General features: G+C 56.5%; 9 protein-coding genes across 9 annotated transcripts; 5 read left to right on the forward strand and 4 right to left on the reverse strand.

The window, feature by feature from the left end:
• Positions 1–212: 212 nt before the first annotated feature.
• MKK02DRAFT_20544 (putative glutamate 5-kinase) lies at positions 213–2,427 on the reverse strand (the record flags this gene model as incomplete). The annotated part of the gene is made up of 10 exons (XM_053086274.1): positions 213–282; positions 346–440; positions 504–1,002; positions 1,049–1,096; positions 1,173–1,428; positions 1,534–1,613; positions 1,671–1,765; positions 1,824–1,919; positions 2,011–2,121; positions 2,215–2,427. The coding sequence occupies 10 exons, from the start codon at positions 2,425–2,427 to the stop codon at positions 213–215; spliced, it is 1,563 nt and encodes a 520-aa protein (XP_052942658.1).
• Positions 2,428–2,939: 512 nt separating this feature from the next.
• On the forward strand, positions 2,940–4,054 carry MKK02DRAFT_30608 (uncharacterized protein; the record flags this gene model as incomplete). The annotated part of the gene is made up of 7 exons (XM_053088092.1): positions 2,940–2,983; positions 3,048–3,094; positions 3,151–3,371; positions 3,428–3,622; positions 3,668–3,733; positions 3,788–3,851; positions 3,900–4,054. The coding sequence occupies 7 exons, from the start codon at positions 2,940–2,942 to the stop codon at positions 4,052–4,054; spliced, it is 792 nt and encodes a 263-aa protein (XP_052942659.1).
• Positions 4,055–4,839: 785 nt separating this feature from the next.
• Positions 4,840–7,243, reverse strand: MKK02DRAFT_35502 (putative sphinganine-1-phosphate aldolase; the record flags this gene model as incomplete). The annotated part of the gene is made up of 12 exons (XM_053089190.1): positions 4,840–4,916; positions 4,968–5,076; positions 5,154–5,388; positions 5,487–5,674; positions 5,804–5,974; positions 6,031–6,088; positions 6,150–6,275; positions 6,358–6,448; positions 6,497–6,525; positions 6,580–6,710; positions 6,766–7,017; positions 7,064–7,243. 12 exons carry the CDS (start codon positions 7,241–7,243, stop codon positions 4,840–4,842), a joined length of 1,647 nt encoding a protein of 548 aa, XP_052942660.1.
• Positions 7,244–7,464: 221 nt separating this feature from the next.
• On the forward strand, positions 7,465–9,237 carry MKK02DRAFT_35503 (uncharacterized protein; the record flags this gene model as incomplete). The annotated part of the gene is made up of 10 exons (XM_053089191.1): positions 7,465–7,480; positions 7,532–7,651; positions 7,745–7,790; positions 7,839–7,908; positions 7,962–8,065; positions 8,141–8,396; positions 8,442–8,801; positions 8,857–9,033; positions 9,058–9,113; positions 9,174–9,237. The coding sequence occupies 10 exons, from the start codon at positions 7,465–7,467 to the stop codon at positions 9,235–9,237; spliced, it is 1,269 nt and encodes a 422-aa protein (XP_052942661.1).
• A 3,335-nt stretch (positions 9,238–12,572) lies between these two features.
• On the reverse strand, positions 12,573–14,511 carry MKK02DRAFT_19921 (uncharacterized protein; the record flags this gene model as incomplete). The annotated part of the gene is made up of 8 exons (XM_053086173.1): positions 12,573–12,594; positions 12,684–12,936; positions 13,011–13,058; positions 13,089–13,157; positions 13,229–13,341; positions 13,446–13,710; positions 13,755–14,070; positions 14,215–14,511. The coding sequence occupies 8 exons, from the start codon at positions 14,509–14,511 to the stop codon at positions 12,573–12,575; spliced, it is 1,383 nt and encodes a 460-aa protein (XP_052942662.1).
• Positions 14,512–15,523: 1,012 nt separating this feature from the next.
• On the forward strand, positions 15,524–16,104 carry MKK02DRAFT_41200 (uncharacterized protein; the record flags this gene model as incomplete). Its single annotated transcript, XM_053091479.1, has 4 exons — positions 15,524–15,531; positions 15,584–15,672; positions 15,728–15,858; positions 15,931–16,104. 4 exons carry the CDS (start codon positions 15,524–15,526, stop codon positions 16,102–16,104), a joined length of 402 nt encoding a protein of 133 aa, XP_052942663.1.
• Positions 16,105–16,724: 620 nt separating this feature from the next.
• On the forward strand, positions 16,725–20,135 carry MKK02DRAFT_20063 (CwfJ C-terminus 1-domain-containing protein-like protein; the record flags this gene model as incomplete). Its single annotated transcript, XM_053086188.1, has 9 exons — positions 16,725–17,043; positions 17,076–17,568; positions 17,619–18,417; positions 18,474–18,641; positions 18,714–18,804; positions 18,946–19,157; positions 19,322–19,477; positions 19,602–19,855; positions 19,976–20,135. 9 exons carry the CDS (start codon positions 16,725–16,727, stop codon positions 20,133–20,135), a joined length of 2,652 nt encoding a protein of 883 aa, XP_052942664.1.
• Positions 20,136–22,122: 1,987 nt separating this feature from the next.
• Positions 22,123–24,446, reverse strand: MKK02DRAFT_20018 (transporter-domain-containing protein; the record flags this gene model as incomplete). The annotated part of the gene is made up of 12 exons (XM_053086184.1): positions 22,123–22,290; positions 22,337–22,541; positions 22,587–22,719; positions 22,766–22,855; positions 22,903–22,961; positions 23,006–23,364; positions 23,420–23,471; positions 23,516–23,591; positions 23,636–23,791; positions 23,842–23,970; positions 24,014–24,076; positions 24,119–24,446. The coding sequence occupies 12 exons, from the start codon at positions 24,444–24,446 to the stop codon at positions 22,123–22,125; spliced, it is 1,818 nt and encodes a 605-aa protein (XP_052942665.1).
• Positions 24,447–25,144: 698 nt separating this feature from the next.
• On the forward strand, positions 25,145–26,451 carry MKK02DRAFT_20110 (sorbitol dehydrogenase; the record flags this gene model as incomplete). The annotated part of the gene is made up of 6 exons (XM_053086197.1): positions 25,145–25,207; positions 25,242–25,505; positions 25,538–25,879; positions 25,914–26,083; positions 26,118–26,364; positions 26,410–26,451. The coding sequence occupies 6 exons, from the start codon at positions 25,145–25,147 to the stop codon at positions 26,449–26,451; spliced, it is 1,128 nt and encodes a 375-aa protein (XP_052942666.1).
• Between the last annotated feature and the right edge of the window lie 103 nt (positions 26,452–26,554).

Below are 26,554 nucleotides of genomic sequence, written 5' to 3' on the forward strand. Positions count from 1 at the left end.
TATCGCCCTGAGGTGTCTTTTGCGTGTCAGCATTCGAGCCCCGAAGAGATATCTGACGATGTGGCAGCCGGATGTCCGTGCGCTCCCTCTGAGCATTGTTGGCGGCATCAAAGAGCGACAAGGATCAGCCATAGTGAGTACAGTCAGTATCAGTCGGCTTTGACTGATGCAGTCCTGTCGATGCCATACCTGGGCGTACCATCGTGAAAGATCTACCAAAACGTGATGGAGTCGACCACGTGCTCGCTCTCGCAGTACCCCAATATCTGCCCGATATGAGAACTGCAGCATCAGCTTGTGTACCCACACATCCCGAGCCCACCTTCGCAAAAAGCAGAGACATACCTCTTCATCCCCTTGATCCTCTCCATCTCCATCGAATTATACAGCGCCAGCCCCTTGCCCACATCCACCTCTTCCCATTCCCCTTGCCCATCATCCTCCCGGGCCCCGATCCCATTCTGCGCTATAGCCTCCCCGACACTCAAGCCCGTAATGACCACCCGCCCGTCCTCCTGTCCTTCCCCTTCCTCCTTCATCGTCGACATCCCCATCCCCATTCCCCCGCTGGCCCCGCTGGGTAGCGCAGGACTAGCCGATCCCGCCCGATTGAGCGGATCCAGCGACGCGATCGAGCTCGACATGCTCGCTGCAGGCAGTATCGTCGGAGTTTCAGGCTCACTCCCTCTCCCTCGCTGAACTCCCCGGCCCTCTCCCTCCGTCTCGGTATCCACGTCAGAGTGTCCCAGCTCGTTCGCCAGAGCGGAGGAGGAACCGCGTTTCGAGCCTGAGCGTCGAGGCGGACGTGAAGAATTGTCGTCGATACTGGACCGCCCGGACTGGTGTGACTGGGATAGATCGGCCGTGCGGCGTCGACGACGGACGAGCAGTCTGACGGCTTGCGAAGAAGCAAAGACGCCCTCGATACGGACGACACCGGCTGGAAGGACCCGATGGCCTGATTCTCGTTTCCGGATGGCTCGGTACGCTCCTTCGTCGATCCTAAAAGATCAGCTCAACCTGGGCGATCGTAGGAAGGTCAACTTACACGACTGAGCCAGAAGCGTGAAGTCCGTGCGCGATCCACCATTTCCGGCTGTCTCGTCAGCTTTGGGGTCATGGTCCCACCCCCTCGACCGTCCGAGCTGCTGGGAAGGTACGGCAAGACTCACTCTTTCAATGCCACCTCCCTCCTCAAAAACCTCGTACACCTGACCCCCACCTCCCCACCCTCCACTTCCCCCGGTATGACCCCATCATAGTCCCTAGCAGGCCCCGGCCCATCCTTGATCACCGCAAACACATCCCGGACGTGCTCTGAGTGCATGATGACTGTCGTGACGCCTGCGGCTGTTGCGAGATCGGCGGCAATGAGTTTGGTGGACATACCGCCGGTACCGAGGGAGGTGCCTAATGTGGAGGTGGATACTGGGGTATCAGCTGGATACTACCGACGTCGAGACCACTTCAGCTGTGAAAGATTGGTAGATCGGACACTGAGAATAGAATGCGAGAGTGGAAGTATCTACTTACCGCTTTGCTTGACCTTTTCTATATCCCGCACGACGTAAACGGGCTTGGCGTCTGGGTTGTTCCGAGGGTTGTCGGTGTAGCTGTAACAGTCAGCCTTTGATCCTTCTTCTACGAGGTGCATCGTATGTCCAGCTCACAGACACTCCACATCGGTGAGCAGGAACAAGTAGTCTGCGTGGACGATAGCGGAAGAAATGGCAGATAGGGTGTCGTTATCGCCGAATTTGATTTCCTTGCTTGGTGAGCAGATCCCTCTACAGACCAGCCAGAGGTCATAGCAAGAGACTTACAGATACGGATACTGTATCGTTTTCGTTGACAATAGGGACTACGCCCATATTCAGCAATTCTGAAAACGTGTTTTGAGCATTGAGGTATCGTGTTCGCTGGCATGAAGTCAGCACGGTCCTTTCTGGATGGGCTGGCCATATCCTGGACATCGCTGGTTCTCGGGCGCAAGATTAGACCATCACTTACGTCTGCGATGTCCGTCCGAGTGAGCAGGATCTGGGCAATGGGCTGGTCCAGCTGGGAGAACAGGTTGTCCCATAAGGCTATGAGGCGGCCTTGACCGACAGCAGCCAGAGCCTTCGCCATCAGCATATGACTTTCATCGTCTCGGACCCTTGCCTCTGTGACTGCGCAGAAAGTCTGTGCCTCATTCAGAAGCTTCGGACTCACCTGCTTCTGCGATAACCCCTTACCCCTCTCTTTCAACCCCATCCGCCTCAAACCAACACCGATAGCGCCAGAGCTACAAAGCACCACTCGATGTCCGAGCTCTCTCAGCTGGACCACCGTTTCGACTATTGACGAGAGGAGATGCAGGTGCGGAAGGAACGGATACGAGGTGGAGACGATAGATGAGGTGCCTAAGCTGTCAGCTCTCCACATGATCAGATTCTCCACATGATCAGAAAGAGGGTCCAGGATGGCAGATTTGCAAGATTCAGTGACATACCGAGCTTGATGACGATTGTAAGAGGTTTGGGTGTCTTCGTACCCTGCTGAGCCTACGTTGGATCAACTACTGCAGCTCGCGACCTTGAGGCAGTGTAGCATACCATCTCGCCGGCATCGTCCACCGGGTCTTGTGCTTTCCTGCCTCTGGAGTGTGCCCTAGACCTCGCAGGCCGCGATGAGCTCGCTTGGGCTGACATATCCGTCCTCTTCTACGTGCGAAGGGCTCTATATATGAGCCTCCCTAGATTGTTAAGGCTAAGTATATAGAGCACAGTCAACGAAGATATCGCGAGCATGAGGACCGCTTGAGTCGGGTGAGCCTGATTTCGGTCATCGGCTCAATCTCCGTGCTGGTTCCGGGGGAGATTCAGCCGACAGAGCCAGCAAGCGTCAACAAGCTCTTATCGACCTCACCCTATACACCTCAGACGTCCGAATACACGATGGCAGGACTCATAGCCAAGGGTCCGAAAGGACAGCAGGATGCGTGCGTCCTTAAGCTCTCGATCAATCTACTGCCTGTGGAAAGGCGAACTGGCTGACCACCACAGCGAGAACATGCTCTCGTACATGAACAATCAGCCCGATATGCTGACCGGTATGTCTCCTGCTGACCTTGGGTGGGTGACTCTGACCATCACGCTGATCCATCAGCTATCCTCAAGCACCGTACCGACTTCAAAGGCCACCCAGGAGACCTCTACATCCTGCCCATCCCCAAGACGCTCGACAAGATCATCATCCAGGCTCAACCGCCTCGATCGAGGAAACCAGTCGAGGTGGAGATCAAGTTTGATCCGCCCATGGAAGACTTGACGGATTTCCGGCCCAGGATACTGGCATGGAGAGACGAGGCGTTCAAGCATTACAAAATTGTGGGTAGTCTGCTGAATTTTCCGGACTCGCCGTGGATGACAGCTGACACTGGCAGCAAGGAAAGCCAAAGATCGGGTACTACTCCGAACCTGACCTCTTCCCATTCACACTGCCCATCATCGTCGGCCTCGCAGCGCTCGGGTTCGCCCTGTATGGAAAAGGCGACTACGCGGACAAGTTCCGGTTCTGGATCAATAACTTCTTTGGGCCGGGGATGCTGCCTGCTGCGAAGTGGCTCGTGATCGTCTCGGTCAGTCCCTCTCTGGCCCTGAGTTCGACTCTTTTGACTGTATAGCACTCTGTCGAGACAGTGTACATGGCATGGGCAATGACGCAACATAGCGTCCCATTATTCTCATCAGTGAGCTTTACCCGTTCTATCCCTCCTGGCCAGGACACAGCTCATATATGTCAGATACTATGGGTGTTCAGCACGGCTCTCCTTGGCTGGGCTACAATAAGCGAGTTCTGGGAGTCCAGTAAGCTACACAAGCCCTCGTGGAGACTAGCCCAGCTGACGCAGATAGTCCAATATGAGCGTCTCCGGCATATCCTACGCCAGACCGACGTCGGGGATATTCCGCCAAGGGTGGGCGGCTCGGCTCAAGCCCGTACGGCAGTGACATCGGCATCGGCGGGGTCTGGACCAAAGCCAGTCAAGGGAAAGAAGAAAGCACAATGATGCACACTCGTGACCCTGTAACGTTGTGCCGCCTTGATTGAGGCATAGCGCAACAGTCCGCCCAGCTTACTGATTGTGATTGCGCGCTGACTTGCCTTATCTTGGAATGTGCCAGAATGGCCACGGGTCAGCGGACTGCGAAACGACGAACAAAGGATGAGCATCAGGAGCACCTGTTTCATGCTCACCGCCCCGCTCCCCCATGCCGCTCCTTCAGTCTCGTTATACCTCTGACCTGTCGACTTATATCATCCGTATACGATTCTCGAGGAGCCACAACGTACGCCTACTCATCTCATTCTGCAGACTACCGACATTCCGCGATGTCAAGCATCACCATATCGAACGCTGACTTGCGCTCAAATCACAAGATCACCCTGGCTCAACTGGGTATTCTCGAGTTTTACACTCAGAACGGTCAGCAGGGGAGTTGCGATCTGCGTGCGCGGTACGTGGATGGCCAGACGGCCCTCGTCGGGACCCTCGGGCCCGAAAGCGCCAGCGCCGCCGCTAGCGGCAGCATCGGCAGGAAAGCTGTGGTCCGTGCTGTGGAAGCGTACGTGCAGAGTACGTACCTGAGCAAGTCGCGGGGAGAGACGGTGGTCATTGTGGGCGATGATGTTTGATACGCGAGACAGACACTGGGACTGCTAGATCTCTGTGAATGAAGGCAGAGTAACGCCCGGTATACCGATCCTGACGATGTACTATGCTACGCGACGATGCAGCGGGGAATACATACCTACTTCCGGCTGTCTTGAAGTTATATCCGGATCCGCGGCTATCTACTCATACAGAACGTCTAGGAACGTCTCGGCCAGCTTGCCTACGACATGAGGCCCAACGCTGGTCTGTCCCAGTCCTACTGGATTAGCCCGGTCCACGTAGCAGGGGAGCCGTTGGAATAACTTACCGTACAGCGCCACCATATCCCCCGAGCTCTCCGACTCGTCCGCCTTGACCTCGGCGATAACCTCCTCCAGGTCGCTAAGGAGCTTATCGACACTCTTCGCTGATAGTCGCTCTGCCGTCAGCCACTATCCTTCTCATCCCCTTCCTCCCCCCTCCCCCTCCTCCATCTGGGTAAAGAAACACTCACAGTGAAAGCCATATGCAGCGCCGCCGGTCCGCTCAGGGCATTCAAATGCCACCCCCTCTTCCCCATCCCATCCCCAACCTGATAGATATTGACGCTCTTGCTCTTGGATGCGAAAGCCACGACCGAGACTTTGGGATCTCCGAGGACGTATAGGTCGGCGGGGAAACGGAGGGTGATTTGTTGTGCGAATGTGCGGGCAGCGCCGATGATTTGACGGCAGGACGCTTCGTAGCCTCTGCTAGCGTGAGCTATACTTCGCAAGAAGCAGGGAAGGGGATTGTGCGAAGGCGACAGAGAAATGGAAAGAAACAGGCAGAAGCAAAGAACACATACTCTTGTCCAAGATGATTCATCACCGCCCAAGCACCCGCCAAGACGCTCCCCGGCCGACTTCCTGCCATCGACGGCGAAGCATAAACCCCGCCAGCCCATTCGGGGAAGATGTAGTATTGATATTTCCGGAGATGAGGAGAGTTATACATGATGACGGAAGAGCCTTTGGGGCAGAAACCGTACTTATGCTGAGGTGTTAGCTGGGTCATCAACTCGTCACCCCTCGCCCTTCGCCTCTTGTATCCGCCTAGCTCCTCTCGCTCTTCATATCCTCAACAAGGTAGAGGGGAGACGATGAGAAGACTTTAGACACGTACGGTATCGCAAGAAATGGACGTCACGCCTGGTACCCTGAAATCAAACGGCTCAACCCCGTCCCCAAATCCGCTCCGTTCTAGGAAGGGCATAAGGAATGAGCCGAGGCAGCAGTCGACGTGTAGGCCTAAGTTGTGTTTCCGAGCAAGAGCAGCGAGGTTGGGTATGGGGTCCTGCGGATCAGTACTCGTACAGATACAGCCAGACGTATGAGTAACGTGTCACATACAATAGCTCCGTCTGGGAAGTTCGGGGCCGAGCCTACTAGCATGATTGTATTTGGGTTGCTGCGAGCATCAGCTCTGTATGCCGATATCGACGCGTGTCACCGAGCTGGGGTGGACCTACATGGCTCGCTTCATCCGCCTCACATCGGCTTTCCGTGAGACGTCATCGACGGGGACGACGTGAAGCTTGATACCAAAGTACTGGGAGGCTTTCCAGAATGCCGCATGTGCTGAAGAGGGGATGATCCTAGCTTGATCAGCTTAATCCGTGACTCGGGCTACTCATCCTTGACGGACAAGCTGAAGATGACTCTGCCGCAGATACTCACATTTCTGGTCTGGTGATCCCTTTTGTCGCTCTTGCCCAGTCTCGGTAGCTCTTGCAAGCCATCAAAATCGATTCTGTTCCTCCCGAGGTGGCTGTTGGGAATCAGCGACCTGCTCGGGATCCTCAGTACCGCAACTCACTGGTCCCAGCCCCGTCAGCAGCATTAAAGCTGGGCGAGTCAGCTAAGTGCTCATTGCCTCGGCGAGGAAGAATACGAACGTACAGATTCAGACACATCGCCACGATCTCGCTCTCCATCTTGCGTACGCCAGGGAAGACATCCGGGTGGAGCGGGTTCGAGACCACAAATTTGGCCATAGCATCGTTGATGATACCGTTGAGCTCCTCTCCGCCCTATGGGTGTCAGCTCGTCCTCTATGTTCCTATCACAATGTTAGCGCGGACTTACATGGTAGACTGTCCCGCTCACTCTCCCACTGTCCACATCCCCCCTCTCGAGCTTCTTCATCCCTTTCCACTCCTCCTCCAACCATCCCCTGTCCCTCCCTTTCTGCGGCATCACTCTTGTCGGGGTCAAAGTGATTCCATTAGGAAAGGTCGTCGGTGCCAGCTTCGCCTTGAGCTCGGCGCGGGTTTTGGCGAGCTCTGACGATATTTGGCGCCGGGACGAAGGGAGGGAGAGCATTATCGCCACTACAACCTGTGGGCTCAGCTGGGGCTCGCGCTGAAAAAGAGGATCAGCTTACGCCTTGTATCTTCTTATACAGCTGCTGTCCTGCGCCAAAGACCCCCTTCGCCCGGAGATGTCGCCACCCATCGAGCAAGATGAATCTGGAAAGCCAGTAAAGCAGCGCCAGTCGAGCGACATGTGTGAACCTCTCGTTGGCTTTCAGGACTTGAGATTGTGATGGCAGATTAGGAAGCATCTTGACTGCCTGATAGATGAGTAAGATGAGTGGGTGATATGATCAAGTCGACAACAAGGTCGCCGATGTCGTCGTCGTGGCCGTCCTCGTCGCCTGTGGAGGGCTGCGGAGGTGTTTCGGACATCTCCGTCTTTGGCGAGCTAAACGAGATCGAGATGGTCCGCCGATCTAAGCTCCTCCCTTTCGCTGCGCTTTCCTCGTTCACAGCTCAGTATAGCAGTATGCCGGAGCTTCCTGGTACGCCCGATATATCCCGTTGAGCGGCAAGATCAGCAGCTAACTTTTCAGAGGTCGAAAGAGCCCGAAAGCTGATCGCGGACAGCTGTACGGGCTACACGATCAGGTCTGTCGATACGACCGAGGACAAGATCGTCTATGCAGGGGGTATCACCCATGAGGACTATGCAAGTCTTTCCCGCTTTTCCTATGAGCTCCTCTACTGACTGCCTGATCTTTTTGACGCGCCCCATATCGAGCTGAGGCTGACAATGTAGACCAAAGAGCTCGTTGGCCGGACAATCACAGGATGTGAGCGCAAGGGCAAGATGTACGCCCTCGGTGCTCCAAGCGGGAAGGCTTTAACTGACTTGTTCAGATTCTGGATGACACTCTCCGGAGGTGGGAGACTACCAGTCATGCACTTTGGGATGAACGGGATGGTCCAGGTGAGTCACACAGCCTTAGCTTTGCGCGCAACGGGTCATGGCTGACCCCGTAGATCAAAGGTCAGGAACCGACATGGTATGTGCGCAGACCAAGAGAGCGGCCAAAGGAGTGGCCACCAAAAGTAAGCGATACGCCCGCCTCGGTCAGCCAACGTCGGTGGAGCTGATCCGGCAGTACTACAAGTTGTGAGACTCCTCACCACGTTCAAGTCGGTTTATAGCTGATCTCAAGCGCTATGGAGCTGGACCCGCCTGCAGGCTCCAAATCCACCGAGGTCGTACACCTTGCCTTCCTCGACTCCCGTCGACTCGCTCGACTCCGCCTCGTCCCTTCCCCCGTCTCGGACCACCCACCTGTATCTGCCCTGGGCTTCGACCCCGTCCTTAGCATGCCGAACCTGGATGACTTCCTCGGCCTCCTCAAGCGCAAGAAGGGGACCATAAAAGGTGTCATAATGGACCAAGCCTTCTCCGCCGGCGTCGGGAATGTCAGTCCATCTCTCTCCCCGAACTAGACGCAGCTGAAGTTCCAGTGGGTAGCCGATGAGATTCTGTACCAATCCCGAATACACCCCGCCTGCCCCGTTCCCGCTCTCTCCCAGGCTGACCTCGAACGGCTCCATCACTGGATCCGCGAGATCCCGCTGACCGCCGTCAAGGTGAATGCGATGCACGGCAAGTTTCCGGATGATTGGTTGTTCCGGTGGAGGTGGGGCAAAGGGAAGAAACAGGAGAGAAGGGTAAAGAATGCGAAGGAGGACGGGAGGATCAAGGATGTCAAAGAAGAAGAAGGGAGTGATTTGGAGGAGATGGAAGAGGAGGAAGAGGCAGAGGAAGAGGCGGAAGTCAAGGGGGAGAAGGTCGTACCGAAGAGCAAGGACTTTATGGCTTTGGTAAGCTGCGCCGCGGTCACTGCTTTGTGATGTTCTCTATGGCTGACGTTCCTAGCCTGATGGATCGCCGGCTACTATCACATTTATCGAAGTCGGCGGGCGTACTACAGCTGTAGTAGCCGAGATGCAAAAGATGCCGGAGGGGGTGGAGATCAAGCCAAAGATCACCAAGGGTGGGAAGGGGAGTCGGAGCAAGAAGGGCAAAGGGGATGGCGAGGATGGAGGATCATCAGTGAGTAGCATCTAGCCATGTAAGGTACTGACCTATGCTGACACGCCAGGGTGGCTCGCTGACACCTCCACCGAGCGAAGGTACTGCCGGGACCTCAACGCCTAAAAGGGCGGCTACGCCCAGACACGCGGCGGCTGTAGCTGCCAAGCTCGCCAAAGCTCAGATGGATGGAGGGCCTTCGGAGGAAGAGGCAGGACCGTCTAGGAAGCGCTCGAGAGGGAAGAAGGCGGTCCAAGAGGAGCGGGTCCAGGTAGCTGAAGAGGTGAAGATGGAAGTGAGTTCAGGGTCGTTGGTTGCGGAACAGCAAGCTCACTGCCCAGTCTCCCCATTTCCAGAAAGCGGATGCCGAGCTCGGTAGTGCAGGTAGGCGGTCGAGGGTCAAGGCGGAGATCAAGGAGGAGATGCCATCACCAGCAAAGAAGGTATGTGCACTCTCGAACGAGACAGCTCGAAGGGGCTAACGCTGATCACAGGTTCTCTTTCCACCTCCTTCACTCCTGACTTCACCACCCCTCACCTCACCTGCGCGAACACACGGGCTACCTTCGGTCTATCCGTACTATCCCTCCGCCTTCCTGACTTTCTCTGCTATCCCGTTCGGTCATCACACAGCCAAAGCGCTCGGGCAAGGCCAAGACGGACGTCACTGCACAGGCAGATTTAGCAGATCAACCAGTGCCGGAGTCGGGCGAGACTACGTCAAAGGCTGGGCGGAGACGATCTTCCGCCAAAGTGCGAGGTGGGGACCTCTAGGGAGGATGGGACGCGCTAAGCTAGGTCTCTGTCGGGCGCTCGTATAGGATACGTCTGTGGTGGATTGGATGCTCATTCACTGAGGACGGCGCAGCCGAGACTGACCACCACTGACCGATTCGCCACCCTGGTTCGCCACCCTCTGATAGTCGCCGCTACCGACCGCCGCTGACCGATTTGCCACCCTGGTTCGCCACCTTGATAGCCGCCTCGCCACCCTGTCGCGCCTCCCTTATTCGCCCGCCGTCCTGGTGATGTGATGGCCAGGCTCGGATCCGAAGCCAGCTTGGACACCCGACAGTCTGATCGACTCGAGCGATCGATACCTAGCTGAGAACAAAGTCCGAAGGCCGATCGCAAGCCACCTTGATGAGCTCAGACCGATCGATATCTACTCGGAAGGCACAAGCGCATTGTGTATCAGCGGAGCCTGGCTCAGCAGGATCGTCTGGGTTGCCATACGTCATTATGCGTGGTCTCGAGCGGTCTGCGAATCTGCGGTCCTTTCACGGTCGCTGACTTTTTTTCGGTGGTCGCGGACTTCGACAGAAATCCCCTTGGGTGATTAGAGCACTTTGCCTTACCTCGGCGATGTCGCCGCTGGGGCGCTGAAGTGCGCGAAGGCCGCTGATCAGCTAAATGAGGAGGTCGCTGGAAATATCGCTGGGCTGCTAGCTGAAGAGAAGGCCGCTCATCAGCTAAATGAGGGCGTCATTGGCCCTGCGTTGACCAAAAGCTTTGATACATAGAAGTCAAGCTCGAGTGCAAGTGAACGAGTTCCATTGTTCAGTATCAGGTGGTTAGTTGGGAATCAATACCACCACCATATGTTGATCGTAGGCGGCTTGCCAAAACAGGATTGCACGAATTGTTGTAGATGCAATGAATCACATGGGCGGATACGAGTAAATATGAACAGAGTGTATGAAAGAACGATTTGACAAGTTGATTCTGGGAACAGGTAAGGGGTGAACAGGTGAGCTGGGAGACGGCCATGGGCTGGCTCGCCGCCCTAGGCCTTAGGTTCCCAGGTCGAGTCGTCAGTGGTACTGAACTTGAAGACAGTCCCCCTCTTCAGGCACGTGGCACAGGTCAGGCGCTCCTCTTCCGCCTGTGCACAGGATGTGGTGACCTTCATGACGTGATCCGGGTACTGCGCCTTGTCTGAGAAGATCAGTCCACTACGATGTCTTTGAAATTAGAGGAAAAGCTCACGGTCGATCCACGCCTGCTCCTTCTCCATTGATCGCCCCGCGCCACAGCCCCTTGAAGCACAGACGTACCCGGTATTGTTGTCAAGGGTCAAATTCCCGTTGTTCGCCCAGTGTTCGGTCTTCTCCCGAGAGCTCGGTTTGTGGTCGGTCAGAGTGCCCCATGCCACGCCGTCCTTCGACCAGCACTTGAGAGTCTTGCCTTCGGCTGCAGCTCGTCCCTGAGAGTTCGCCAAGGTCAGGCCCTGGGTAGGGGTGATGGTGACGGGCACCGGTTCCGTCGATGCGGATCGTCGCATCATGTCATCCCAGAGTTTCATGTACTCGGGTGTAGAGATCGTCGCGGAATCGTCATTGTCGTTGCCGGCGGAGGACATGTTGGTCTGAGTGAGTGGGTGGGTAAGTGAAGTGGCGTGAAAAGGTGGGAGGGGGTGAAGCGGAAGTGACAGGTGGGAAGGGGTGAAGCGGAAGTGAGAGGTGGTGAGGAAAAGAACAGATTTTTGGCGCCCTCTCTATAGCTCTTGGATGGGCTAGCGCTATCAGCACTCGCAGAATTTCCCTTGAGTGAGAAGGCAAGCCCAGGTTGAGTCATTTGAAAGAGGTAGGAAGGCTAGCTGTGCGCGTTGCATTCCAGATGCAACTCAGACAGCTCCGCGCTCCACGGGAGAGGAGAGCTTTTCCTTGGAGAGGACCCCAGGTCTGCCCATCGGAACACGCGCCGCACCTATCAGTATGTAGAGAAGGCCATGCAATCTCCTGAGAGCCCGCTAGATGAGAGTGTCAGAAGCCCGCTTCCTTTACGGACAGGCCAACATTGGATTGGATCAAAGCTGCTGCTGCAAAGGATGTCGACTTATGATTATGTCAGTTATACAAAAGCGGTGTTAGGAAGGCAACTTGTCGCCGACGTGTCTTCTACTCGGTGGAGCGGGCGAGCATTTGATTGCAAAGTGGGGTCATTGTTCTTGTCCGTCCGTGCGGGCAGGCGTAAGATTGCGCAGTGGACGTTGCGCCAGGCGATCAAGCCATAAAGGAGCGTCGGAGCGGAATACAGCATTCGATCGTGAACTCCATCGACCGACAGAGTCTGGCCCAGCAAGATCAGCGACTCCTTTGATACTGCTCTCCAAGGAAAGGCAACTGATGACGAGCGGTCCACGTCCGGAACTCCGCCACGGCACGAGCGGCATCGACTGGGGCTGAACGAGAGCCTTCCATGAAATGTGCAAAGGCGATCGATCGGTGTAGAGGTAAGAAAATGTCAACGTGTCTCTGCAGTGGCCTTCTCGTCATTTAGCTTCACCGCCTCCAGAGGCGGCGAGGTTTCCGGACACTCGTCAGCTTCGAAGGCGAGCCTATCGAGTGATCAGCACCGCCACAGGACAGTGAGTGACAAGCCAGTATGCGGGATGGGCGAATCCTCTCGGGCATCCTCTGAAAATTTGAGTACTGATCAGGTCCAGGCGTCATGTGCAGTAAGGATAGTATGACCCTATCCGCACAGGATGTAAGATACCGGCCGCGATCCCTCTTATACGCTTACCCCCACAAGATCTCCTGATCTCCCGCCCCAACTTACTTCTCGTCAAACGGGTTCCTACACGTATCAGTTCCATCCTCAGACTCTGCCCACCCAACGCACGTCCTTCACGCCAGGACACCGGAATGTACGATCTCTCAACTCACTTTGTGTACTCCAACTCATCATCGCTATCCTCCAGCTCAAACTGGCCTCTCGCCCTCCCCGGCGGCGTAGGCGGTATCTTTGAGATCACCGAATGGCTCGCCCCCGGAATCCCCGGATTGGGGTCCGAGGAGCCGTGATCGTCCAGAAGATTGACCTCTTGTTTCGGCTGAGTCTGGGAGGGGATGGTAGTGGAGGAATTGGGCGAGGAGGAGAGGAGGTCGACCTTCTTTTTCGGGAGGATACCGAGTTTGGCTAGTCGTCAGCTGGGCTCGGTCAAGATAAGGGTGAAAGACGACGGAAAGGAAGGGGTGGGAAGGGACACTTACATGCGTCAATTTTGGCCGTCCCGCGTCCTTCTGGACTACCGACCGCGCCTGTCCCAGAGGCTCCAGCGGGGCTTTGACGGCCCGTGGGGTTCATGCTGATTCCGCGGTTCCCAGTCGGGGTTGAGCGACCTGGGGGGAGTGGGTCTTCTGCGGAGAGTAAGCAGCCACCCCGTTGCATGTATGCGACCAAGAACTGGTCGGAAGGAGAATTAACATACCGTATGTGTCCGAAGGGGTCCACCTGTTACTGCTCGGCCTGATGACGGGTCTCGGGTCCGAGGCCATCTCGCGCTCGTTCGTACTCTCGCTCGAGAATGATTCAGAGCGGGTACTGAACCTGCTCATCAGCTCATTCCATCTTTCCACCAAGAACCAGAGAGAGGGACATACGACGCCTGATCGTCCTGACCCCTACTTCCGGCCCTCGCACCGTACCCCATCCCCAGACCTTGCTGCCCCTGCTGCCCATACCCATAATTCTGCACTCCACCTCTCGATCCCGCTCCACCCGCGCCGCCTCTCCCCCACCCAGCCGCCGACGGTGACTGCTGCGCCTGCTCCCCACCCCAAAGCCCTCCTCCGCTTGAGCTACCGTGCTGTCCCTGAGTCTGCTGAGATTGGTTTTGAGCCTGGGTCTGCTGAAACTCGGCGTATTTGGTCTTGGCGAGCGAGAAGAGGTTGTTGAATGTCTGTTTACCGACTGTCGGGTCAGCCCTGGCTAGCACGATGCCCGACAAGACTCACCTTCGGCGGCCTTCTGCAGCTTCTCTTCAACTTGCAACATCCCCACCCCGACTCCAGGAGGCGGACCTCCATTATCCGCACTATACCGCTCATTCTCATACCCGCCATAGCCTCCCGCCTGTGTCTGGGCTTGACCCTGCTGGGACGGCTGGTTCCGCCTGACTCGGGCTTGATACGGCAGCCCCCCGGCTCCGGGGTTGGTATGACCCGCTTGACCGCCAGTGTACCCTTGGTTCTGGTCTGCGTATTGACGCGCGGACTGCTCGTCTTCGAGCTGGAGGGACCGGGCAAATTCGGCGTCCAGGTCAACTTGTTGCTGCTGGTCAGTTCAGGCCTGGCTAGGTGATTGGGGCAGTGAAGGGTGGTCCTTTCCGCCAATGCTCTCGTCCGTCTCTTCGCGGATCTGACTGGAAAGTAGTGGAGTGTGACCTACCTCAGCCTCGCGCCTATACCCCGGAACGTCCTCCTCGGCCTTAAAGTTCTCATCCGTAATGCTCAACAACTGCTCAATCGCCCGATCCTGACTCCCGCTCACACTCTCCAGGACAATCTCAATCACCCCCGGATCGACCGAGGGGAACATCGTCTGCAGCTCCGCCACTTTGGGATCAGAGTGCATGTTGAGCGCTGGAGCCGGGGCGGGCGGGGGCGGGCGGGTGGTAGGGGGCGCGTAGGAGGGTGTGGTGGTCTGAGCGGGGGAGATGGTTCGGGCGGGAGAGAGCGGGGCGGCTGTGGATGTCGGAGGCGGGGTGGACATTTCGAGCGTGCCTAGCGGAGAGTAAGTAGAGTGACTGAGAGGATCTGATGGGTGGGCTCTACTGTCCAGTGCTGGTATAAGTAGCGGTGGGAGAGAGCGGTGTTGTTGCTGCGCGCTGCATAGCTAATTGCTTTCCCCGCTTACGCGTTACCCCGTTTGTATTGCTTTACCCCGCATCCATGCCAAGCTAATTAGGATTTCTGAATCCGCTAACCTTTATCGGGTTCATTCCTAATGACATTTCTAACGAATTTGCTAATGCTCGTATCGATTATACTTCACCTCTATCGCTGGCAGTCCCTCTCATCACTTGTGCTTCATGATTACGCTGGCTATGATGGAGGCCGGCAGGACACGGAACGACCAAACACACAGCAGAACCGCCATGGCCCCTTTTTTGCGATGTGATGCCGACGGAGCTCGGTTATTCGATACTCCCCTTCTCCCTGGCGCTATCCCTTTCTTCTTGGCCGGTCGAGACTCCTTTATTGCTGGGTGTACCAAACTAACATCTCATCTATGCAGTCCACATTCGCTGCCTTCACTGCTAACTTCTGATTCTGGGGAGGGTCCGGCTCACCATGTCCACTGATGAGCCACGATTCAGTCCTGTCTCCGCATTGCCAGGAATGTGGAAGACAACTTACCACTCGTCACCCCTTGACGCAAGTCTGATCGCGTTCCAATTCTCCGAGTGTAATCACTGACCCATCCTGCAGGATATGATCAGTCACTATCGCACCCGCGCAGCTCTCACCTCAAGCAAGACCTTCCATCCCGATTGGCGCATATCCAGCAACTAAGCGCTTCCGCTTCGGACTCCAACTCACCCTTCTCCGCTCAGCACGTAGAGTACGAGCTCGCCCATCAAGCAAGGATGTACCAGCCATAAAGCGGCCCTTCTCCACATGCGTCAGATCTCGGGCGGACAGCCAAGCATACCGGACTGTGGGGCGAGAAGTGGCTTGAAGTGATACCTCGGAATGACCTGCAAACGGCGCTGGTTAAGCAGATGACGAGGTGAGCTATTCCTACCTCCCCGACTCTGCGCAGTTCCAGCGCTAACCATTAGAGAGCTCGAGGACATGTACATGCTCATGACTGACCTCCGGATCTGGCTCGAGCTAGAGATCCCAGCGTGCGATGATGGGGATGGCTTCGGTACGTGCTCTTACGTGCCACTCTGCTCTTCTCCGCTGACCCATATGTGCGGAAGTCCAGGAGGAAGTGATCGATGAGCTCGATGCAGCACTCGAGGAGATACTCGAGCTGCTGAAGTGTACAAAAGACCACCATGAAGATCGGATTAGCTTGATGTGGGACTGGGTACAATATCCAAACGTCCTCGTACGTCCTACCCCCTAGCCACCGTTCATGACTCCTCATCGATTTGCAAGATCTCCTCACTAACCCACGTAGGACTACCCCTTCGCCATCGCCCTCTCGGACCGATTCGACCATGTCATCTCCCGGTCGGCCCTCCAGAGCATGCTCCGGTTATCGGGCGGGATGATGATGCGTCTAGAGCGGAATTGGGGGAAGGTCATCGATCCGCAGGGGGTCAGCACAGGACTTGCGGGCGGGGTCTACTAGCTGCTAGAGCTATCAGTGTTCAGATCAATTGGTATCGATCTGTCAGCCATATCGTTATTGGCTTGATGTGCGCTCAACTCTACGGGGCAAGTACAATGCAGACACTTCCTTACAAGAACTTCTAGTCGTCCTCGATACAGCGTCCCGGTCCCGGGGAGGTATCGCTCACGCTCACACTCACGCTCAAGCTGGCTCACGCTCTCAGTCTCACGGCCGTGAGACGAATCTCGTCTTCAGGCGTGAGACTCGCACGGAGATTGACGGCGATATCGATCATCAGCTCGACCGCAAATTCGGAAGTAGGATCATTTCCTAATGACGCTGACAAACGTCCTAATGAACATAGGTTGCAACGGGCCCTTATTAGGAATCTGATCAGTCCTGCAATAGACTTATCAGCAACAATTCCATTAGGTTTCCATGCGATAGTCTTGGTTCCGGGGGCGCTTCGAAAACTGTTCACGGTGAGGGTTGAACTCGCTGGGCGCAAACGGGGTTTAGCGGGAATATCTCCAACCCCTCTCGATAACGAATTCGGAAGCAACCCCCCACCCAGCCGTTGATGATGCCGGTGGAGGTGCTCTCAACTCAATCGCTGCCTACTACATCTATAGCCCAAGATGCCTTCCAGCAGTAGCAGAGACGCTCCATCAGGCTCGAGTAGCCGCCAAGAAAAGGACTCATCGCATAAGGACCGGCGCGATGCGTCGCCTAATCGGAAAGACCGGCATAAGCACAAGCACTCCGAGCGGGACGAGACTGAGGAGGAGCGGAGGGAGCGGAAGCGGGCTAAGCGGGACAAAGAGGACAAGAGGGACAGGGACAGAGATGATGGGGAGAAGAAGTATAAGCGGAGGAAGGAAGAGAGGGGTGGGATGGAAGTGGTCGATGATGATCAGGAGGAGGATATGTGGGTTGAGAAGGGGGTGTCTGGGGTGAGTTTGAGTGTGCTGAGAATTGGCGGATTGGAGCTGATACCCAGGACCCTATATCTAGTATACCTTCCTCCGAAGCTTTGGCACTAAAGTCCAACGTCTCCGAGGCTACCTCAGCAACCCTACCGTCCACCACCCATTCCACATCCTACCCGAACGAACGCGACTCGTGGATGCTCGAACCTGACGCCTCCGTCGCTCCTTCCTCTCGCCCACCCACCAGCGATGCACCACACTCCGCCACCCTGAACGCAGCCGCTTCTCCACTTCGCACCTCCAAAGGCGAGGCAGACGAGCCCGACTTCTTCACCTCCTTCGGAACAGAGCACAAGCGCAAAGACCCCGATGCGGGCAAGCCGGACCCCAACAAGCCCGCGGTGGATTATCGGGAACTCAACACGCAGCTCGTGCAGGGAAAGAAGCTGGACGAGTACGAGACGACTGAGCGGAAGAAGAATGGGGCGGGGGGACCGGGATGGCAGTTCCGGATGAGGAAGTTGGCGAGGCTCATCGAGCAGGCAGCGGAGATGTGAGCTATCTCGAGTTCTTCCATGGCAGATATGAGAAGCTGATGCCTAGGAAACGACCAGTAGAGGAAGTCGCATTGGAGCGATACGGCAATATCGACGAGTACAATGAAGCCCTCGAAGAGCGTCGGGTACTGGACGAGCGCGATTCCCGTCGGCTCTCTCGGCGGGGAACCTCCAACTCGGACGTCGGCGGTCCCTCGACACCGTCCACGGCGGGTATGCGTACTCCGGGTGGAGAAGCCTCGACGAGGCGATATATGTTTACCAATACCTCAGAGGACCTATCTCGGCCTGGATCGCGAGCGGGATTCCGGCGGCCTGGGGAGGCCGGAGGAGGGGCGGAGGGCCTGTCCACGCCGACCACAGCCGGGGCCGGGAGAGTGGACCAGCTCCGCCGAAACGGATCCACCGCTCAAATTCCCAAAGTGTCAACACCCATCCCATCGGTCTTTACGCCCCAAGCAGCCCTTCAGCGCTCGGGCTCCGGATACCCTTTCGACCTCCCCGCGGGACAAGCGCTAGAGCCGGACCGACCGGCCTTGACGCTCGAGCAGCTCAACAGGCTCCAGGCCAAGGTGTTGCGTGCGAAATTGATGGAGGATGATAATGCGGCCGAGCTGGAGGAGGAGTACGAGTATGAGCGGCTCAGATATGAAGGGACGCAAGGGGGTGGGGATGCCGGTGGGGAGAGGGGGATTAGACGGATGGAGGGCGGGAAGGAGGTACAGACCGAGGTGTTGCCGACGCTGGATGGAGCGGGGAGGTTGTATGATGTTGGATCGGGCGGAGGAGGGGTTGAGGAGGCGGAAGAGAGGAGGCCGGGGAACAGGAGGAAGAAGGTGGAGAAGGTGAGTCCATGCTCACTGCGCTGCTCGAAGGCTGGGAGGGGTGAGCTGATATTCAGTTTGAAACACGAGACAAGCAAGACAACCTCGTCCGATATAATGCAGACGACGATGATCAGACCCTCGGCGAGCTGGTTCGGCAAGAACGCTTCGGCGCTGGGTCGGCCGAGCAGAAGAGTCTGGATGCGGCCATGGCGGGCGCGATCGCTGGGGACGCAAAATATCAGGTGAGCTGATCTCCCACCGCTCTGTTGTTGATCTGGATGATCTGGGGAAAGGGATGACAGCTGATATGGCAGGACAACCTGGATTACGTCGATGATAATGCGGAGAGATTGGCGAGGCGGAAGATGAAGTCGGATGCTATGAAGCGGCAGTTTGCGATCAACGGTGGGTATCTTCCCGTCTTTCTCATCCATGCGTTGGATCGCCACGTACACTTACGTCTGCCTCTCCCCTCTACTCCTTTTACCTCCATGTCGCTGTTACCGGTCCGCTTTGTTTGGGACAAAGACCTCGGCTGATCCCCAGACTACGCACGGACCAAGAAAGCCCTCGACTCCTGCGCCCTCTGCCACCAAGAAGATCGGAACCCCCTCACGGCCATCGTCGCACTCGGTACAAGAATCTACATGTCGTGTACGCTCACCGAGGAGCTTGTTCCGGGCCATTGTCTGATTGTTCCTATCCAACATCATTTGAGTACTTTGGAGTTGGAGGATGATGATTGGGAGGAAATACGGGTGAGTTTGGGGTCAGAGTCGGGTTTGGATTTGGTGTGGATCGGCTGGCGGATGATGGCTAGGAGAAGACCAAGAACCAGAAGGGGGATAAGGGGATGTGGAGCATGCGCAGAGTTCCAGCGGCGGACTAGGTCTTGACTGGGAGGACCGAGCTGATCTGGCAGAACTTCATGAAGTGCTTGATGAGGATGTACGCCAAGGAAAACAAAGGTGTCCTCTTCTTCGAAACTATCCCGAGCTTCAGGCAGCAACGACATACGTATATCGAGGCGGTACCCGTCCCGTTCGAGCTATTCCAGGACTGTCCGGCTTACTTCCGCGTAAGTCCCCTTTCCCACCCCTTAGGTTTCTCCTGTCTCATCACCTCCCCTTATGTGCCTTCTCACCTTCATCCCTCGCTCTGCTACATCCGTTACCTCTCTGGGGTGCCAGCTGACAATCCAGGAATCCATCCTCGCCTCGGAATCCGAATGGTCCCAACACAAAAAGCTCATCGACTTCTCCACCCGTCCAGGCGGGTTCCGGCGCGCCCTCGTCGCGACTTTACCGTACTTTATGGTCCAGTGGGATTATAAAGGCGAGAAGGGGTATGGGCATATCATTGAGGGGGATGATGAGAATGCGGGAAGGGGAGGAGGGGAGGATGGGGAAGGTGGGGTGTATGAGGGAGATAAAGGCGGGAGTGGGGGGTTTCCACCGTGAGTCTTCGCTTGTCCTCACTTCTCCAGGTTGCGAAAGCGGGTGGAGCAAGGGACGGGGAGGATACGCCAGGTCCGGAGAAGGAGCCCAGCATCAAAGTGGATAAAAGCTGACTCTAGCAGATACTTTGCAGCAGAAGTGATAGGGAACGTCCTCGGTCTCGAACCGCGAAAATGGATGAAGCCGAAAAAGATGGATTACTCGCTGAACCCAGAGAGGGCGCGGGCGCTGGGCACAAAGTTCCAGCCGTACAACTGGACGCTGGAGCTGCAGGGATGAGGTGGGGAGGATGTGGTCAGGGGTTATGGGGGATCTGTGGAGATGTCATCGAAAGTGGACTTTCGGCTGGACTGACTGCTCTGCCCTCGTTTTGGCCCTTATGGACATCGGGGCTGCTGACACATACTGAATGGTCGTGCTGCGCAGATCTTCACTACTCAAACTCAGGTGGCTGTTGGAGGACAGTCAGCACAGGTACCACGCGCCTGGATGAAATTGTAAATGCATATCGAGAAGCATGGAGGAGCTGAGTACGGAGCATGGTGGGTACAGTCGTAGGAAGTATGTCACGTGAGGAGCAGTCCAATTCGACAGAGAGATCACGCAGTCAGGCGTCGTTCGCTGCCGAAAGATAGAACCATCAAGCGTCCGCTGACGTTGACTTGCCCGAGCACTCTGCCTCCTCCTCATCGGTCAGCCACTTCAGCGCCCAAGAGCCTGGGATCGCCTTCTTCTTGTCGTCTGCCTCGTCGGTCTGGGAGGGAGAGGTGATGGAAGCGATGTAACTGTTCACCACGTCCGTCACTTCCTTGCGAACGCCTCCCCAGTCATCCCCTCGTTGGACTTCAGCGATGAGAGCCTTGCTCGCTGCGCATGACTCGCTGTTGGCGCATCGCGCGCCCCGATTCGCGTGGCGCCGGATGTCGGCGGTAGCAACCTCGCCGGGGAAAGGGATGTAGTGGTTGTGGTATCCGCTGGCGTTCTCGGTCCTGACAAGGAGGTAGGGCGTGCAACCCTCTCCCACGTCCTTGAGGAATGATCTCACAGAGCGGACCCTCTTCACCACACCGTTGGCGAGCCTTCGGAATGACAGCGCGCTCTCAGAATCCTTGGTCCCCTCCGGAACGGTCAGATAGGAGTAAGTAGCAGAGTTAGGCACCGTGGGGCTTGAGGCGTCATGGGTCTGATACTTCATTTGGAGGAGCTGTGTGTGCAGGGATGGACGCAAAGTATTGAAGTGATAATAGTTCTAGGTTGCGATACTGACGCAAAGGATCTGAATGTGGTTGGCAGGATTGTGTGAGGGAGAGGGTGAGTCGAAGAAACTTGCGGGGGGTGCACGACTTATATGCCCCTTAGGAGGGTGGCCACCCAGGTCAGTACATGTTCCACCTCACCTGTCCTTTGATTCTTGACCCCGGCCTCACGATCCTTTCGCATACACAGCACAGCTTTCGAGATCACGCCCAGCAGGTCACGCCGCGAGGGGCATCACTCAATCTAGCTCTTCCTTTGCCGTCAGACAATGTGGCTGTAATTCAGCGCTGGTGATACGTGTCTGAACAGGGAGGACCGATGAAGGAACAACGGAAAGCTCGGCAGGAACGGCGAGCGATCTGTAAAGCAGCGTGTGGCTGTGAAGGCTACGATGACAAGTGTCGCGACATTCCTTTGACTTTTGACATGCCACACCTGGACGAAAGCAGCAAGGGGTCGCCACGTACAGCTCAGAAGCTCACCTCATGCTGGACACCTACAGCTACAGCTAATGCATCGAGGCGCTCCTGATGAGATTGACCACCCCTTTGACTCTCACGCCTCCGTCAACTCGCCTTTGACGTGCTGTGCAGATCAAGCAGATCCTTCGAGATCCAGCACGAGCATGAGTCTACCCTCCAGTCTACGATATCCTTTCAGGTGTCCACCTTTCTCGCAGGCCCCTTGTCGTACGATTGTGTTTGACTGCATTGCATGCTCACCGTGACGGCCATTGTGCGACCTACAAGGAGTTTTACCGTACGAGGCGCATGATGTAGGTAACAGGCAGACGGGCCAGCCATCATGCGTAAAAGCCTGGCAGCTAAATGCTTGTTGCTCGGACGATTACCACTCAGATCAAGTGAGTGTCAAGGGTGAGCTGAAAGCAGGGCGACCTTCCATGTAGATCATCATTGATACATGCCCAACAACGACCCATAATACTATACTATCTGTCTCCGTAACAAACCCATGAAACCAGGTGATCTCGGCGACGGCTTCCAGACGCCTACTCATCGCTTGCGTTGTGGTAGAGAGGGGGGCAGACCGCCGACTTATTGCGGAAGACGTAGCGCTTGAACCACCAGGGGAGCACCTTGGTTGTCTGGTACTTGGCGAATACGGGCACCGGCACCGAGAAGACCGAGTCCAGCTCCTCGAGCGTAAGCTGCTTGGTCTGGAGGATCAGCACAACACCCCCGTTATTCAGGCAGGAAACTCACCTCGGGGAAGACCAAGAAGAGCATGACAAAGGCGACGGCGTTGAGGAAGGCGTAGAAGCCGAACGCGCCGGGAGCGGTGAAGGCTCGGAGGAGACGAGGGAAGGTGAGGGCGAGGACGGAGGAGAAGAAGTTGGTGACTGCGATAGCCCATGCGACACCTTGTTCACGCTGAGCAAGAGGGAAGACCTCAGCGGCGTACATGTTGCTGTGAGGTCAGCGTATTCTCATGGGCGAGAGGTGAACAGCTTACGGGACAGGACCCTCTCCGAAAGAGTAGAAGGCGGTGAAGATGTAGACGAAAAGAGCGACGAGGGTGGTACGGAGGCTGGCATCCTGGATAAAGAAGCACATGCCGCCGGCGAGCAAGGTCCAGCACATGTTGGCTGATGATCAGCCATGCCGAAGAGGTGGGGCAGCGCAGATACTTACGGAAAGTAAGGAGAAGAAGACTGCGCCGGCCAAAGGTGTCGATGGTGAAGACGGCCGGGAAGGCAAAGAGGAAGTTGACGGCGCCGAAACCTGAAAGTCAGCTGCAGTACGAGGAGAGAGGGGTGAAGAAGACTAACCAATAGATGCGTAGAGCGCCTGAGTGGGAGTGTAGCCGCCCTCAACGAAGATTGTGGAACTGATTGTCAGGGTTTGCCACCATGCTACAGACAATTGACGTACCTGTAGAAAGCCATAATGTTGATACCGCAAAGCTGCTGGGCGAGCATGACCGCAGAAGAGGCAATAGTGGCGCGGCGGCACCGAGGGATAGTGAAGAGCTCGGTGAAGCGAGAGACGTAGGTGGTGCCCTGGACTGTCTGCGACTCCTCGACGAACTGGACGTAGGCGTAGTACAGGTCACGAGCCGCCTGGATCTCGTGGTGGCGGATCTTGCGCATCGATGCCCAGGCATCTGTGAGGCGCCCCTTTTTCATGTACCAACGAGGCGACTCGGGACACATGTAGATGAGGATGGCGAGGGGGACCGCGGGGATGAAGGCGGAGCCGAGCTGGAGACGCCAGGTGATTCTGCCCGCGTCCTGTAGATCAGCTTTGCCACTTGTCTTGTCACAGTAGCCCTTGAGGATGTCTCACCTTGACCACAGCGTTGGCGCAGAATCCGATGAAAATACCGAAGGCGGTCCAGCTGCAGAGTCAGTACACACCGAGATAAGAGATGGCATGACTTACAGCTGCCATCCCATGACGAGAGCACCACGGATACGCGCAGGGGCGAGCTCGGCGGCGTACATGGGCACAGTCGCAGCTGACTGGTCAGCCTGAGTTACGAAGAAGATCTGATAGACTCACCCTTGGCACCAAGAGCCAGACCAAGGACAAGACGGACAGCGAGGAGGGCCTGCCAAGATTGGGTGAAACCGGAAGCGATGGGAGTGACGATCAGGACAAGAGCAGTGATGAAGATTTCTCCTCGGCGGCCAAAGTAGTTGTTGAGCGGGTCAGAGACTGGCAGGTCAGCAAGTACCCTCAAGTCAGGTAAGGAGGGATGAGCTTACGCCAGACACCGACGAGAGCGGCCGAGATGTAGGGAGCAGAGTTGACGAATCCAACTTTCCACTCATCGTTGGCACCGCCGGGCTGGTCAAAGGGCGTAGCGATACCGAACTCGGCAGGGAAGGACAAGTCTGGTCGTCAGCGAAGCTCACGCTGGGTAGAGCAAGTACTCACTAGCTCCGTTCGACCCGGTCTGGTCCCATCCCTGGCACGCAGCACCGATGGCGCAGACAAAGACTGGATATCAGCTCGACCTGACTGATGACCGAGACAACCTACCCGTAAAGTAGAGAGGCCAAGGACCGCTCCACTTGTGGTCCTGCTCGTACTGGAGCGCCTCCTTCTCCTCCGATGAGAGCTCGGAGAGACTGTTGTATCCGAGCGGCTTCTGTGCGACCAAGGCGCCGCGCTTGAAGACCTCAGTATACTCCTGAAGATTGTGCTCCTGCGTGAATGCTTCGACGCCTTGGTAGAGCTCGTGCTTGGGGATACCGCGGAGGGGGTTGCGAACGCGAGGCCCGGCATCGCCGTACTCGAGGTCTTCATGGTGGGTGGCCAGGTGGTCATTCTTGACATCGGCTTCGGTGGCTAGGTGTTTGTCGGACATAATGAATGAGTGGGAAGAAGTTTGCAACTAGTCAGAAGAGAGGGATGAGCAGGAGGAGCTCTTCATTAGCAGCTATATATGAGGATCGCCAAGATCTCCCTCACAGCTGGATCGCCAGTACCGCCGGTGACTCGGGGTTCGATGGGCGAAGATCGACGAAGGGGCACCATGCGGAGCACACCTATACGGTTGAGTACTGCTGACTGCGGCACACTATCCCACATCTTCGGCGATGAATGGGCACAGAAGATTTTAGATGACTCGGGGCGGGGAAGACGGCGTGCATGAGCATGTGCTGTACGTAATCGCCTTCTAAGCGAGGGTATCTATTACGGCATAACCAGGCACGCACCAAAGGGGTTCTATATGGGGCCTCCGCGATCCCCGGAACCCCCCAGAGCCGCTGACTCGGGGTGACTCGGGGTGGTATGAGCTATGTGGCATCTGCCACCCTTGGCGTTCACTTGTTCGATCAAGGTGCAGCTCAGTACATGCTCGTGCCAGGTCGCTGGTGCTTTAGTCGTGACGGCTGTCGTGACTCGGGATCCCAGTACTCCAGTGCTGGTCTTTCTGGATCGAGATGCTGATCGTTGTTTCGCCACTGACTCGGGGGTCCCTGCAGTCTACTCGGCACTCAATGACCGCTCATATGACTGACAGCGGTCGTCAGGCGTCTACATCCGCTACTCGACCTCAAGATGCTAAGCAACAACAATCCCAGCCTCGTCCTGCACGGCATAGGTGACCTTCGAATAGAGGATGTAAGTCCCAAGTATAGGCCCAACTGACCATCAGAGACCGACGCCAAGCGTCAGCGCCCACGAAGCGCTTGTCGCAGTCACAAAAACTGGCATCTGCGGCTCGGACGTCCACTACTTGAAGCACGCTCGTATCGGCCACTATGTAATGGAGGAGCCAATGTGTCTGGGGCACGAGTCTGCGGGAACAGTGGTGCAGGTGGGCGCGGCGGTTAAGGGTCTGAAAACAGGTGATCGAGTGGCCATGGAGCCTGGAGTAGGATGTGGGACTTGCGATCTTTGCCGGGAGGGCAGGTATGAGGTGAGTCCCTCGCAGCGCGGGGCTGATTCTAGCTTTGTCCAGCCATGAGCTTTGCCGCGACCCCGCCCAGTACCCTCGGCACCCTCGCCAGATACTACGCCCTTCCCTCGCACCTTCTCCACCCACTTCCTGACAATGTCAGCTTTGAAGACGGTGCCATGATGGAGCCACTATCTGTCGGCGTGCATAGCGTCAAGACTTTGGGCAGGTGCTCGACAAACGAGGTGGTTATTGTCTTCGGCGCTGGACCGATCGGGCTGCTTTGTATGGCTGTAGCCAAGGCGCTGGGGGCGCGGCGTGTGATTGCGGTGGATATCATGCAGGAGAAGCTAGACTTTGCGCTGGGATATGCTGCGACCGACGTTTTTCTGCCTGTAAGCGCATCGTGGCGCCACGAGCTGACTCTAGCCCGCCAAGCTCGCCGATGAGGGACTCGAGGCGTACGCTGCCCGAGCGGTAGACGAGCTCAGCAAGAAACTCGCCGTACCGGAGGTCGGCCCAGGAGGTATTCAGCTCGCTATCGAGGCATCTGGCGCACCATCGTGCGTGCACATGGGCTGTCTGGCATTGTCTCCTGGGTGAGTAGACAATCGCCATTGAGCTGACAATCAGCGGACGATATGTTCAGGTCGGCATGGGCGCTCAGTCGTCTGTCCCCGTCCCTCTCTTCCACATCATCAGTCGGGAGCTCCAGATATTGGGATCATTCCGGTACGGCCCTGGCGCATACCAACTTGCGATTTCGCTGGTCGAGCGGGGACTGGTGGACGTCAAGCCCTTGATCACGCAACGATATGCTTTCCTAGACAGTGGGGCCGCCTTTGAGGCGACAAAGTTGGGCAGGGATGTCGATGGCAAGGTAGACCTTATCGCTTCGCGGCTGACATCAGCGCTGACTTGGCAGACCGTGATCAAGTGCATTATCGATGGACCTTTGGCGGAGTAGTAATTTTAGCCGTCTGTAGCCATGAAGCTCTTCCATGCCGTGATGCGATTTTGCCTTTAAGTTTGGGGTCTCAGCCAAATAGCAGCAGCTTTTGTAATCACAC

This window comes from Dioszegia hungarica (genome assembly GCF_025882075.1).
Source record: "Dioszegia hungarica strain PDD-24b-2 chromosome Unknown MKK02contig_25, whole genome shotgun sequence".
NCBI classification, from domain to species: Eukaryota; Fungi; Basidiomycota; class Tremellomycetes; order Tremellales; family Bulleribasidiaceae; genus Dioszegia; species Dioszegia hungarica.